The sequence below is a fragment of the Saccharomycodes ludwigii genome, chromosome IV (assembly GCF_020623625.1).
Source record: "Saccharomycodes ludwigii strain NBRC 1722 chromosome IV, whole genome shotgun sequence".
Lineage (NCBI taxonomy): Eukaryota > Fungi > Ascomycota > Saccharomycetes > Saccharomycodales > Saccharomycodaceae > Saccharomycodes > Saccharomycodes ludwigii.
Window position 1 is genome coordinate 1243577 of NC_060203.1, and position 14899 is coordinate 1258475.

General features: G+C 30.9%; 7 protein-coding genes and 1 non-coding gene across 8 annotated transcripts; 4 read left to right on the forward strand and 4 right to left on the reverse strand.

Moving 5' to 3' along the window:
• Positions 1–48: 48 nt before the first annotated feature.
• Positions 49–2229, forward strand: QDR3 (Qdr3p; the record flags this gene model as incomplete). The annotated part of the gene is made up of 1 exon (XM_046078168.1): positions 49–2229. One exon carries the CDS (start codon positions 49–51, stop codon positions 2227–2229), a length of 2181 nt encoding a protein of 726 aa, XP_045934558.1.
• Positions 2230–2712: 483 nt separating this feature from the next.
• On the forward strand, positions 2713–3906 carry SCDLUD_003619 (lysophospholipid acyltransferase family protein; the record flags this gene model as incomplete). Its single annotated transcript, XM_046078169.1, has 1 exon — positions 2713–3906. The coding sequence occupies one exon, from the start codon at positions 2713–2715 to the stop codon at positions 3904–3906; it is 1194 nt and encodes a 397-aa protein (XP_045934559.1).
• A 193-nt stretch (positions 3907–4099) lies between these two features.
• FAT1 (long-chain fatty acid transporter FAT1) lies at positions 4100–6124 on the reverse strand (the record flags this gene model as incomplete). Its single annotated transcript, XM_046078170.1, has 1 exon — positions 4100–6124. The coding sequence occupies one exon, from the start codon at positions 6122–6124 to the stop codon at positions 4100–4102; it is 2025 nt and encodes a 674-aa protein (XP_045934560.1).
• Positions 6125–6637: 513 nt separating this feature from the next.
• On the reverse strand, positions 6638–7663 carry FIG1 (Fig1p; the record flags this gene model as incomplete). Its single annotated transcript, XM_046081459.1, has 1 exon — positions 6638–7663. The coding sequence occupies one exon, from the start codon at positions 7661–7663 to the stop codon at positions 6638–6640; it is 1026 nt and encodes a 341-aa protein (XP_045934561.1).
• A 782-nt stretch (positions 7664–8445) lies between these two features.
• On the reverse strand, positions 8446–9336 carry ATP3 (F1F0 ATP synthase subunit gamma; the record flags this gene model as incomplete). Its single annotated transcript, XM_046078171.1, has 1 exon — positions 8446–9336. The coding sequence occupies one exon, from the start codon at positions 9334–9336 to the stop codon at positions 8446–8448; it is 891 nt and encodes a 296-aa protein (XP_045934562.1).
• A 1083-nt stretch (positions 9337–10419) lies between these two features.
• KCS1 (inositol polyphosphate kinase KCS1) lies at positions 10420–13617 on the forward strand (the record flags this gene model as incomplete). Its single annotated transcript, XM_046078172.1, has 1 exon — positions 10420–13617. One exon carries the CDS (start codon positions 10420–10422, stop codon positions 13615–13617), a length of 3198 nt encoding a protein of 1065 aa, XP_045934563.1.
• Positions 13618–14003: 386 nt separating this feature from the next.
• Positions 14004–14234, reverse strand: SCDLUD_003624. The gene has a single exon (XR_006829226.1). It is a non-coding gene; the product is annotated as a snR161 (small nucleolar RNA).
• A 327-nt stretch (positions 14235–14561) lies between these two features.
• On the forward strand, positions 14562–14858 carry DAD1 (Dad1p; the record flags this gene model as incomplete). The annotated part of the gene is made up of 1 exon (XM_046078173.1): positions 14562–14858. The coding sequence occupies one exon, from the start codon at positions 14562–14564 to the stop codon at positions 14856–14858; it is 297 nt and encodes a 98-aa protein (XP_045934564.1).
• Positions 14859–14899: the final 41 nt, after the last annotated feature.

Sequence of the window (14899 nt, forward strand, 5' to 3'; positions counted from 1 at the left end):
TAGTAACACCGATAACCAAAAGATTATCCTAAGATACAACCAGCATAAATGAATCATCTGCACTCGGAAGAAGATAATAATAGCTCTAGAATGTCTATATCGCAAAGTATAGTGTCATCCATAGAGAGATATGATGCTAATGACTATAGCGAAAATTTGCAGAATAACATAAAAGATCAGCAGCCCACTCAATACTATGCTAATAATGCTAGCCATGATGAAAACGATAATATCGGCAAGGGTGCTGAGCCTACCGATGAAAACCTATCGTTAGAAAAATCTGTAACCAATTTAAGAAAAAACAAAGAGCTTTTAGTGCCCAGAAAGAAAAGAAGAGGATTATTAGCTCAGTTAGCAATTGTGCCTGAATATAAAGATGCTCGAGATTATCCACCTGCAGTTAAGAAGTTTATTGTTTTTCTAGTGGCATATGCTTCTATCATGGGTCCTATGGGTACTTCAATCATTTTCCCCTGTATAAACGAGATTGTCGAAGACTTCAATACAACAACTATTAAAGTTAATGTTTCGGTTGGTATCTATTTATTAAGTTTGGGTATTTTCCCATTATGGTGGAGTAGTATTTCCGAATTTCGTGGCAGAAGAACGGTTTACGTAATTTCTTTTACTCTATTGTTTGCTTTTAATATTGGCTGTGGTCTTTGTAAAAATATCGAAAGTTTTATTATACTAAGAGTGTTATGTGGTGGGTCCAGTGCCAGTGTTCAAAGTGTGGGTGCTGGTACCATTGCTGATTTATATGCTCCCGAGCAAAGGGGTAAGAATTTAGGGTTATATTATTTAGGCCCATTGATGGCCCCGCTTTTATCACCAATTTTTGGGTCATTATTAGTTAACAGATGGAGTTGGAAATCTACTCAGTGGTTTATGGTTATTTTAGCTGGGGTTAACGTGATTTTATTGATTTTACTGTTACCGGAAACTTTAAGACTTCAAGATAACAAACAAGCCATTATAAATGCATTAAGAGAAAGGAAAGAGGCTAGTAGAAAACATAATTTAGAAGTAGCAGCAGCAGCAGCGGCAGCAGCATCAAATTCATCTACTTCAACTTCTACTGCTGTTTCGGAAGAAGATGTCGAATATTTTAAAATGCACATCAACGATAATAATAAAACTGCCACTACTAAATATAAAGATGACGAAGAGGAAACAGGCAACAATTATAACAATAACGGCAAGAAGAAAGACCACGACCAAGTCAATATTGATGAACGTGTTATTGAGAGGGTTTTAACATCTAATAGAGAGAATACTCTAACAAACGAAGAATACAACGAAGACAATAACAGCGAGGACGAACAAAATCTCCCACCTATTTTAGATCCCTTAACCCCGCAAATCACCAAGATAACAACACGCAACAGACATGATATCAACCTAGAAAAGGAGTTGCGCGAACAAAACATGGAAAAAGTGCTAACAGAAATAGACGTGGAAATAGGACAGGAACAAGAAACTAATGAAGATACTGAAGAAAAGAAATCTAATTGGAAACACACGTTATACATTTATCTGATAAAACCTTTGAAATCAGTTGTTTTCTTGAAGTATCCTCCCGTTGCGTTAGCTATTGCATTCTCCTCAATCACATTTTCATGTGTGTATTTTGTGAACATAACAGTGGAGTATTCATATTCAAGATCCCCATATAATTTCAGACCGCTATATATCGGTCTATTATATATTCCAAATTCTGTCACCTATATTTTAGCCTCTATTTTTGGTGGTAAGTGGGTTGACCAACTATTGGTTGACTACAAAAAAAAACACGGATATTTGGCTCCACAGGCTCGTATTTCTTATAATGTTGTTGCGTCAGTTATTGCATTCCCTGTATCGTTGATTATATTTGGTTGGTGTTTGGATAAAAAACAACACTGGGTTACACCATTGGTTGGGACTGCGTTGTTTGGGTTTGCATCGATGATGACTATCGGTGCCGTTGTTTCTTATTTAGTTGATTCCTTGCCTGGAAGAGGTGCCACCGGTGTTGCATTGAATAACTTAATTAGGCAGATTTTTGCTGCAGTTGCTGTGTTTGTCGATGAACCAATGCTTCTAGGTATGACAACAGGCTGGGCTTTCACAATGTTAGCATTTATTGTTTTGGGTAGTAGTGTGGTTTTAATTATCTTAAAGAAAAAAAGTGACTATTGGAGCGAGCATTATGATTTAGAACACTTGTATGAAATTGTTTCAAGATGAGCTTTTTATCTCAATTATATATCATATATACTTTCATATAATTTTAATACATACATATATATATATATATATATATCGGAAACTTTTATTTTGATTTCCTTTAATATTTCATTAAAGAGATTAATTATTTTTGATTTTTGAAAGTTAAATAAAATTTTTAGATCAAATTTATCATGGCTTGAAGTTATTTTAAGGTTTTTGCTTTTTCTAAATTAAAAAAAAAAAAAGCTATTAGAAATTTTTTTTTTTCATTTCTCCTCTGAAAATCTTTTTTCCACGTTTAAAAAAAAAAAAAAAAAAAAAAAAAAAAGGAGTTGGTGTTTACCACTTTTGAATTATCTTACACTATCATTCAAAAATTCTCTATAAGCTTAAATCTTAAATTCCACTTTATAAAAAATTATCTTGAAAAGAAAAAAGGGAAAAAAGATACTCTACCTTCAAAAGCCAAAGGAACTTCTTATCAATAAAACTAGGTATAATATGGATGCATTAAAAAAAATAATCAAATATATAATAACGTTCTTAGTTATTGTAGTTTTCCTTTATAATGCCTTTATTATTACATTTTCGCAGCTATTTATTAACTTTTTTTTCTCAAAAAATCCAATAAAAAGACAAGAATCTTTAAATTTAACTAAGAAAAGATTTATTCTGTTATTAGTTACCATCTACAGTGTAGTGGCTCACTCCAAAATACGTTTAACTATTGACACGACTACTATTAATCCAAATGCTATTGCATTGGATCCAAAAACTAAATTAATAAAAACACATTTGGCCTCTACCTCAGTCATAATGTCAAATCATCAGATATATACGGATTGGGTTTTCTTATGGTGGATTACCTATACGTCTAACCTAGCTGGATCTGTATATATTATGCTGAAAAAATCTTTGGAATATATTCCAATTTTAGGTTACGGTATGAGAAATTATAGGTTTATTTTCATGAGCAGGAAGTGGAATCTGGATAAAGTCAATTTACATAATCATTTGACCGAATTGAACACGGATGCCTTAGGATGCGGTAGGCTAAGTGGAAATTTACCTAAAAGAGTTTCCATTGAGGGAGAATTTGATTGGGGCCAGAATACCGTTAGCAATCTAAATAGTATTCATTGGCCATACAGCTTAATTTTATTTCCCGAAGGTACTAATTTAAGTGAGCATACCAGATCAAAAAGCGCCCAATTTGCTAAAAAAATTGATCTTGAACCCTATGAGAATGTCCTAGTGCCACACACAACTGGGATACGAGAAGTATTATTGAAGTTGAGACAGAGCTGTGAATATGTTTATGATTCTACCATAGGTTACTCCGCTGTGAAGAAAGAAGAGTATGGCCAGGATGTTTATAAATTGTTTGATATTTTTTTGAAGGGGAAAGCTCCCAAAATTGTAGATATTCATATGAGAGCATTCAAATTATCTGACATTCCAATAGACGACGAAGAAGAATTCAATGATTGGATATTTAATATATGGAGAGAAAAAGATGCCTTTATGAATTATTATTACCAGAATGGTGACTTCAGTACTTTGCCAAATACTAAGTCAATAACCAGTATTTGCGGGGTTACCACATATGAATATATTGCAATATTATTTTTGCCAGTAACCACAACTGTATTGCTATTTGGTGTTATTTTAAAGAAGTTGTGTCCATTTTTTTAAACAAAAATAGAAGGGCTTGTTACATTTTCTTTTTTCTCTCTCTCTCTCTCTCTCTCTCACTCACTCTTTTCTTCTTTTTATTTAAGTTACATATGTTTATCAAATAAAGTATTTAACACATGTGGATTTCAGCAAAAAAAAGAACAATAATAAGAAGAATAATAATAATAAATAAATAATATTATTCTTATTATTACAATTTTATAATATTATTTTTAATATCATCCCAGTCCTTATCTGTTAATTCTTGATATTTTTTATAGTTACGCAGAAAATATAGTGTTTCATTATTACCTGAACCATGTGGTAACATTTGGTTACTGTAGCTGGTCTTTTTAATTTTATGATTATCGGTATGCTCAATTTCATCAACAAATTTAACAAATACAGGTAGAGCATACTTAGGCAAATTCTTATTTAATGTTTCCAGAATTTTGTTTAAAAATTCAACACGTTGTTCAACACTTTGAAAATTAGACCCATCTTTTTTCAAACTGATACATGCAAACCCACATTTACCTTCGAAATTTAAAACTTTCAAACCAACAACAACTATTTCATCAATACACTTTTCACCAAGAGCAGTATGCATAAATTGGTCCTCAACTTCCTTTGTAGAAACGTTTTCCGATTTCCATCTAAAAGTATCACCCATTCTATCGACAAAATACCACAATCCATACTTATCACTTTTCAACAAGTCACCGGATCTGTACCAAGCGTCTCCATTACGAAACACATCTCTTAAAACTTTAGAATCAGTAGCACTTTTATTGCCTAAATAGCCCTGGAAAGAAGTCTCTGGCTTTTTCGGAAAAAAAATCCTCATCAAAACTTCTCCTGGCTCACCAATCTCAGGATCTCTACATAATCCATCTTGAGGATCTCTATACACTTTGGCACTATCATTTGGATCCATTTTAACTAACCTTTGCTCGTAAGATAAAAACCAAGTTACCAATGGTCCGTAATTTCTGCAAGCACCAACACCAAAATCTCCTGTTTGATAGGAGGTTGTAGCAAATGGTGCTTCGGTGGAGGCATAAAATTCACCAATAACAGGGATATTAAATCTTTTTTTAAAATCAGTCCATATATCGGGACGTAAACCATTACCATAAGCAATTTTCACGTTATGTAACTGTTCATATTGGCTGGGCTTTGTATTCAATAAGTAACGACAAATTTCACCAACGTATTGGACATGGGTGGCCTTTGTTAGATAAACTTGTTTCCAAAACGTACTTGCGCTGAATTTATGAGATAACGCGACACAGCCACCCTGAGAAAAGACTGCACAAACACCCAATAATGCAGCTGTTGAATGATATAGAGGCATTGCAGTGAAAACAACACTGTTTTTTCCATTCATATGGTAAATACGACCAAATAGACTGCAACCCAAACAAGCTTTGCGCCATGACATAATGGCTGATTTCGGTAACCCTGTTGTACCACTTGTATAAATTAAACAGGCAGGACTGTAGTCAGTCAAAGTTTTGGGCGATCTTATCTTATCTGACTGTCTAAACTTAGGATACTTTTCTGCGTTAAACAATACATTGGAATATAAGCTGTCTTCATTGATTTCATGTAACTTAATATAGGGGAAATTTTGCATAATATCTGGCTTATTCAGGGTAAATACGTCAATAGTTTCAGGATCAATTAAAACATGTTTAATGTTGGCAATCTTTAAGGAATGAATTAATGGTGCACCAGTTGAGTTGTAATTCATAAAAGCTGGGATGGCACCCAAATTCCATAAAGCCAACCAAAAAAAAATAAAAGTTGGCTTATTGGTGTAGTACATTCCTACAATTTCAGCTTCTTTGATATTCAAATCGTTGTGTAAATAATAGGATAGTCTTAAAACAATATCATAAACTTCTTTATAGGTGTATTGTTCAATATTGAAATCACCATTGGCTTGTAAGTTAGGATAGACTAAACATAATTTCTTAGGGTGTTTAGAAACCTTCGATTCGAAGATGTACCAATATTGGAATTTTTTGGTAATAATTAATGACTTTATGTATGAAAATAGTGCTATGAAAAAATAAGGAGCAATGTGGAAATCTTCTCTTAATCTTGTTTTTGAATCAAAATAGTCATAAAGGTTTGCGAAAATATGAGAATAATTTTTAGTAATCCAATGAAGCAAAGTTAATATTGGGAATAATAAAGTTTTTATTAGTTTCAATATTATTTTAAACATTTTTTTTTAGAAATATATGTTTAAATACACCTTTGGTAGGTTGAAGTGATACAATGTATGCAACTCTTACTGTGGGTTAATTATTAAATTGTTTTTTTTTGTATTTCTTCTTTAGAAGAACATAAGACTCTAATTAAGAACACTTAACGTAATAATATTCTTTTATTCATCATGGGGTTGCTATAAATAGGTAAGTAAATAATTAAATGAATAGCGACATAGATATATAAGAGCTTCGTTTAAGTCAAAAATTAAAAGTAATAAAAAAAAAAAAAAAAAAAAAAAAGGAAAAAGGAAAAATAATTGCATTAGTATCATGCGTTATTTTGAACGTATGAAGAAGATATATATAGAAATGCATGTAGAGTACACAAAATACTAATAATAAATCAAATCCACAGATTAGCAGAATAAAGAAGATGACCTCTTTCTTTCTTTCTTTTTTTTTTTTCTTTTTAACTTTCATTGCTCGATACATCCATTTCCATCACGTTTCTTTCTTTTCCCCTTAACTTAAACTTTGGTACATCCTGATGAATAATCATTGGCACTTTCCATGTCATCTTTATTTTTATATTTACTACTAGTAAAAATATCAGTAATATTATTGTCTTTATCATACCTTTCAGAGGGATTTCTCTTTTCTTTAATACTTTTATTTTTGTTTGACATGGTGTGTTTGGTATTATTATGACTATAATCTCTGAAATATAATCCCACTAAAATAAAACAGACCAATAACAACAACGCAAACGCGGTCCAGTTCATAGCTTGTGCCTTATTACCTGACTCAATTAATAAAATGTTCATCGTGGCATCATTAACAACATTGACCATGGTCTTTACACCTATTGCAATTAAAATAGCATTAAAGCCTTGTAAAACGGTTGATAATGTTGCAATGCCAATAGTGACTAGATTAATTGTTTTCTTGAAGGGCAACAGGTTATATGGCACTGTCACATAAACAATGAAACAAAACGTAAATAAACTACAAACAATTGTGGCAATTAAAACACCAGGGTGAATAATTTTTAATTGTTCTAAAGCAATTTGAAAGATATTTAAATTGCTGGTGTTCTCCGTATTGTCATTATTACTACTACTACTACTACTACTGCCGAATGTCAATATCTTAATTTCCAAATCGTTATAGAGCGTCATATTAGTTGTTGACTTAAATCTATTAAAGCATACGGAATTACCAGTATAATTTTGAGAAAAAGATTCAGGTAAATTAGTTACACAAATACCTAGCAACCCAGTTTTAATTTCTATATCTTCTAAACCTTTTAAACTTACTTTGGTGCTATTATTAGTAGTTGATGTTCTAGTATCATTAAAAGAATTTGAAACAATTTTATACATTGGTGAGTCTTGATTGAATTTATATTTTAATAAAAAAGTTGATGTTTGATTATTATTCGAGCAACCAACCAAAAGGAAGCATAATAGAAAAATAGCTATCAAATTAAGAACCAGAGATAAAACCCTTGGCATTTTTTTAACTCCAAACCATATTAAAGAAACGGAAATCATGATTTTTGTACAGCAATATATATATATATTTTTTTTTTACTTGTGAAATCTATCTATCTATAGATATGTATGTACGCTAGTTAGATGTTTAGTTTATAGGATGAAGATTCATAGGAAGTATAAGATACTATAATAATTTTTATAGAGCGCTAAAACCAGAAATAAGATACATACTGACACCATAAACTTGATAAAATAGGATAAAAACAAAAAAAAACAAGGTCATTATAATTGTTTTTAAGTCTGTTTATATATAAACCTTTTTTTCCTCCTTTGGTTAGTTATTGATATTTCCATCTTCTTATACTAATGCTAAACATTTTTTAAACAAATCTCAAACGTTTTTTCAATTTATTATTTTTTTGTAACAAATGTCTGACATCTTTTTTTTTTTTTTTTTTATATATATAAAGGGAAACAAACGGAAAAAAAAACATTCATATGCAAGAAGAATGCCAAATTTATTACGAAAAAAAAAAAAAAATTAATCAAACAAAAAGAATTGATTTCCTATAATGATAAATAATAATGACATAAAGTTAATGCCCAAAAATCCCAAAAAAAAAAAAAAAAAAGAATATTTAATTACTTTCAGCACACAATTCTTAAATACTTCATATGTATGGTTTTTTATACGTCTTATAAACAAAAAGAAAACATTAACCGATTAAAGACAAAATTTTTTTTTTAAAAAAAAAAAAAAAGAAAAAAAAAAAACACATAAGAGAATATATACTTTTTTTTTTTTTTTCCTTCATTCATTCACTCAATATTTATCTGCTTTAATCTAAAGCAGTAGCACCGGTAATAATATCAACCAATTCATTGGTAATAACAGCTTGTCTAGTTCTGTTATACAAAATAGAGTATCTGTTAATCATGTCACCGGCATTCTTGGAAGCGTTATCCATCGCATTTCTTCTAGCAGAAACCTCAGCACAGTAACCATTACCCATAGATGCCAAGATTTTGTTAGCTAAAGCAAACTCAAACAAATCTTGTGGGACACCAGCGTCACCATCAATCTCATATCTGGAAATGCCTGGAGATTTTTTAATTTGTTCAGCAGAATAAACTGGTTCAATACTTGGTTCAAAACTTAAAGAAGAAACCGGATTGTTATAATGGATTTCTACAGTTGTGTATGGGGTTTTTTCAGCAGCAAAGTCCAAAATCTTATTAGCAATCAAAGAACTTTCTTCAAAAGTTGGTGCACTCTTACCGACACCGTTGAAGGCCAATTTCAAATTACTAGCATGGGTTCTCATGATTTGATTCTTAATCTTATCACCAATAGTAATAACATCGGCAGTTGGAATTTCCTTTAATCTATTTCTGACTGCTTTAGCCAATTGAGAGTGAATAGAACCACACAAACCCTTATCAGATGTGATGGCAATAATCAAATTTGTTGGTTCTTTTTCTTCTTCTTTAACTTCTGCAGTTTCAGCATTGTTATAAAAAGTTTGATCGGCTTTAACATATTGATCTGAAGTAACTTTTGCACGTTCTGCTTTGGTTAAACGAGTGGAAGCAACAATTTTCATTGTCTTTGTGATCTTTTCAATATTTTTAATAGATTTTAATCTGGTCTCAATTTCTCTCAAAGTGGCATAATTTCTTTGAGAATTAATTAAAGAACGAGATAAATTGGTACCGACAGTTTTGTACATTGTGTATTTATGAATTCCTTGATTTCTCTGTTTTTCTTCTTTTCCCTTAAACAGGTGAATTTTATAGATTTAATCAAAAAATGTACGTTGCCTGCCAGAAAAGGACGTAATAGAAAGACCAGAAAAAAAACTTAAAAAAAAAAAAAAAAGGCTGTTGGTTAACAAGCTTGGGAAAATATAAAATAAAATTAAGTTTGGAAAGCAGGGAGAGAAAAGAAGAAAAATAGATAAAAAAAATATATAAAAAATATATATAAAAAAAAAAAAAAAAAAAAAAAGTTTTTATTAGGAGAGGGAAATTCAAACAATAAAATCATTGTGATGTGATTGGCTGTTGGAAAATAACTTAGAAAAGCATTTAGAGATACATTTATCATTCTATACGTTCGGAAAAGGGATAAGTTATTTTATTGTCCGAGAAGGCGGATTTGGAATTAAAGGATAATTAATTAATTAATTAATTATTATATTTTAATACCCATGCACGAGTTATCTTTTTTTTTGAAACGCACGTGTTATTTATTTAATTTGTTGATAATAATTTAAAAGAGTTTAAAAGATATTTAATAAGGTTATATATATATATATATATATAAGAAGCTTTTTGGAAATAAGAATAAGAAAGAAAGAAAGAAAGAAAGAAACAAAGAAAGGAAGAGCTCTTCCATTCATTGAATTTTTACTGTTAGTTAAAATATAATACACCAGACATCGGACAATAGGACAATAGGACATCGGACAACACGGAAAGGGAAAGAATATAAATATCATTTTTCCTTAACAAAAAAAAATAAAATAAAAAAGTTATCACCATAGCTTTTTCCTACCCCCTTACCAAAAAATAAAAAAAAAAAAGAAATTTAAAAAAAAAAAAATAATAATAATTAGAAAACAAAACCTTTTTTTTTTTCGTATTTTTTCAATTGTTTTTTTTTTTTTTTTTTTTTTTTTTTCTTTTCCTTCCAAATTATTAACTCATTACCCTTTGTTTTATTAAAAAAAAAATTATTAAAATTTCTTATTTCATTCATGGATATTCAAAAACAGCTATATTCAAAGGACATAATAAATACCTTATACCTAATGGATAAACCTAGAACAGATTCATTAGAAGAAGTAGCACGATCACTATCAATATCTTCAACCACTTCATCCACAACTAGCAGTAATAGTAGTAATAGCACAACTACAAGCCTCAATGAAAATAAAGATAATCTTAATTCATTTCTAAGAGGTAGAAAGGCTAGTACTAGTTTAAGAATTTTTTTGGACAGTAGCAATACTAACAACGACAAATTAAATAGAAATTGTTCCACTACTGCCAATAATACCACCACAACCAGTAACCTTTCTGCGCCTCCAAATGAGAGTTATATTATTTCTAATGAACCAGAAAATCCAAAAACTCCGAACTCACCTACACTTGAAACAAAAAATGCTAACAACAATGAAAAGGAGATCGAGTTAGTAGAACTGCTAAAATCTGATAACAACAAAAATGGCAACACTAATACCAGAAACCTTAATAGTAGAGTTTCTGAAGTCAATGTTCCATATAGAAGAAACTCTATAGAAGACACTTTATACAAATACAGAAGAGGATCTTTTACTTCTGTGCCTAATAAAACTAATGTTAATAACATTGTAAATCCCCTAAGCAATACCGCAAATGAGGAGTATAATAAAATGTCAGAGTTTAATTTCTCTAAGGGGAGAACTTCCACCATCACTGCTAACAATAATGCCACGGAGACAAACGTTAAAAAAAACTATACCAACCATAGTAAACATAACAAAACGTGTCATGTTGCTCATCATGAAATTGACGGCGAAGGCGATTTAAAACCGCCTGTGTCTTTTGCCACGTACTATCCTCATAAGAAAAGTACGGATTCAACTTTATTGAATAATGGAAAACCAACTAATGGTGCTACCAAAAGTAAGAACATAGCTGCCAGCACCATGCTTTTTGATTCCTCCCCAGAACTACTAAATATTGATGAAAACGCGATTGTAGATGAGGAGGAGGAGAAGGAGGAGGATGAAAAACAAGAAAATATCACTGAGGACATTAATAACAGTAATATCGGATCTGCAACGGCTCCTCATACACTAGAAACTATCCAACAATCATCCAGTAGCACCCTTATTAAAACCGTTAGTAAGGGCAATCAAAATCAAGAAAAGGGACGGAAGAAAGAAAATCCAGAGGAAGAAGACCAAGATCAGGAATATCCGTTGGCTGTTGAATTAGAACCTTTTAATAATAAAGTTGGCGGACACACTGCTATTTTTAGATTTTCCAAGATGGCAGTTTGTAAAGCATTAGTTAATAGAGAAAATCGTTGGTATGAAAATATCGAATTGAACCATGAAGATTTATTACAATTTATGCCCAAATACATAGGGGTATTGAATGTTCGGCAACACTACAATTCTCACGAAGATATGATGAAGGCTATGGCCAAAAAGAAACATAAGAATAAAAAGCAGCCACATCATTCTTCGAGTGCTACTAGCAGTGGTAAAAGAAAAAGAAAAAATATCAATACAGCTGGTGCTGTTAACCGAACAAACAGTTTTGTTGAAGTTTTACTAGACGATAACAAACACATAATTCCAAATTCGTTGCTGTATAAATATCAATCCTCACTAACGAGATGTTCTTCCCTTCATCTAAGAAAAGAACATGACCAGTGTGGTTATACCAGTGTCTCGAGTGGTCCAAATTCTGTTTCAACCTCTCCCAACAGTGCACCAAACTCTAGAAGCGTGACTGTTGCCAATTCACCGTTATTAAAACCCGTGGACAACATTAATAATAATAATAATAATAATAATAATAATAATAATAATAATAATAATAATAATGGTGATGATGATGACCTGATGATGTTAATAAATGATAGAAGTACTACGATGATCAACACCAAACTACAAGAGCAAGTTTTATCTGAAGTATTTGCACCAAGAAATTGTAAAAAAAATTACTATAATAATTATATTAATAACATTACTACCGATACAAACACTCCTAATAATGAAACTGTCAATAACACCATTAACACTATGGCCCAAGGCGTTAGAAGAAGATGTAGTGATTCATTAACTGAGCATACTGTGGCTGATTTAAAACAATTTAGGTGCCACAGTGGTACTGCGCTTAGTAGTAGCAAAAAATGTGTTTCAGCTGATAATTTGAAAATATCGAAGAGAAGCAATTCGATGGATAATCACAAGGGACACGAAGAGACCATATTTGAAATGGAAATTGCAAACAATGCTTCTTCTGCTCCTACTGCGCCCAACAACATACACCACCAACGGACAACAAGTGTGGAAAATATAATCATCGAGCCAGATGACTGTACCATAGTTTCTAAATACATTTTGTTGGAAGATTTGACCAGAAAATTACGCAAGCCATGTGTTTTAGATTTAAAAATGGGTACAAGACAATATGGTGTTGATGCTCTAGACACAAAGCAATCCTCACAAAGAAAAAAATGTTTTCAAACAACATCCAGACTATTGGGGTGTAGAATATGTGGGTTGAAAATTTGGGATGTCGGTGAACAAAAGTTTCTTACTAGAGACAAATATTTTGGCAGGAGAGTTAAAATTGGTTGGCAATTCGCTAGGATCTTGGCCAGATTTTTGTATAATGGTGTTTATGTATCTAGTATTATTAAACAAATACCTAAACTGATTTATGACTTAGATAAGTTGCAGAAGTGTATATTAAATTTAAAAGGGTATAGGTTGTATGGTGCTTCTTTATTATTAAAGTATGATGGTGAGGCGAAGGAAGAGCAGCAACAGCAGCAGGTTCACGATGGGAATGCCGTTGATGAAGACGATGATGAGGATAATGATTTTGATATTTGTAGATTACACTTGATAGATTTTGCACAGTGTGTTATTAAGGAGGATGTTATTGAAAATTTCAATAATTTAAAAATCCCTCCATCTACTTCGTTAGAATATGAGGATCGTGGGTTCGTTAGAGGGCTAAAAAGTTTAAAATTTTACATGTTGCATTTATGGAAATACTTAACTAATGATCATCCATTAATTTTTAAAAAGGAAGAAATGGCACAATATTTAAGGGATAACAAAGATAATTGTTATAAAAATTGGGATTGGTTAGATGAGTTTGATAAAGAAGACGAGTTGCAATTTGATGATTTAGAAAGTCCACTGAGGAAAAAATGGAGAAAGTATGAATTAATATTTGATATTGAACCACATCATAATATTGACGAGGAAGTGAGTGAATAATGGCGACGGTAGCTTTGTTGTTTGTAAGATTATGTAATATATACATATGAGTGGTACAAGCTATTCACTTGTTATGCTTTGATCTTAGTTTATATATATACCACTGATCTAATGATAATAAGTGCAGAAAGACAAGAATAGTGTATAATATCATATACATATGACTGACCCACACGAGTTATTGAAATGAAGCCCCTTAGAAATGTGTGTGTGTGTGTGTGTGTGTTTTTAGCTCCATATATATCTCATTCTTTTGAGTTATAATATATACATGACTTGTACACACATACTTTTGTATTAAATAATAATATAAATATCATTCTTTCAGGGTTTATTATTAAAAAAAAATAGATTACTATGTATCCTTTTTCTTGACAATAAAACAAATATTTATGAACAACATTAGAGCCAATTGATATCTGCAGAAAGTGACATATATACTTATCTCCTTTTCAAAGATATATGAAAGGGGGGATAAAAGAAACCTCCTGAAATCAGTTAGCAGAACTTAAGTTTGTTCACTTGGATTTATTCTCCCAGCTTAGAGAGACCAGTTTACATGTGATTTATTTGAAAGCATATAAACAGCCAAAAATACTGGTGAAGCTATACTTTTTATTAATTTTTTTTTTATTTCATGGCGTAAAAAGAAGGAAAAAAAAGAGAGAAAGAGGAAACGAAAAGTAAAAAAAAAAAAAGAAAAAAAAAAGGAAAAGGGGCGAGCTGGTAAATTGTTGATAAAAGAAAAAGTTTTTCTCTTTTTCTCGCGACACGTTTAAACCTTTGAGAAATTCTTGAATATATGTATAATTGATAGAATATCTTTTATAAAAGCAAAATAGACTATTTGGCAAAATACAAATAAGAAAAATAAATAAAATAAAAAAAAAAAAAAAAAAAAAAAAAAGAATAATGATAAACAACTATTAAATAGCAATACAATTATGGAAGACTTCACTAAAAATAGCATTGATGAATATGTTGATGAAGAAGAAAGAAATTTTATAGAGCAGCGCGAGATGCTAATACAAGATATAGACCAAACCATGAAATCTATTTTAAAGAATTTGGGTACCTTTAACGTCATACTGGAGAATATAAACGATATAGGTAAAGATTTTGAAAATGTTACAAAATTGTGGGAATTTTTTTACACTGGATTACAACAAGGGCAATCGCAACAGATAGAAGAAGAGGGAAATGAAAGGAAACAGGGGAATGAAGATCAAATTATCATATAAGTAATAAGGTAACATATTTTAGAATATAAACTTAATATACA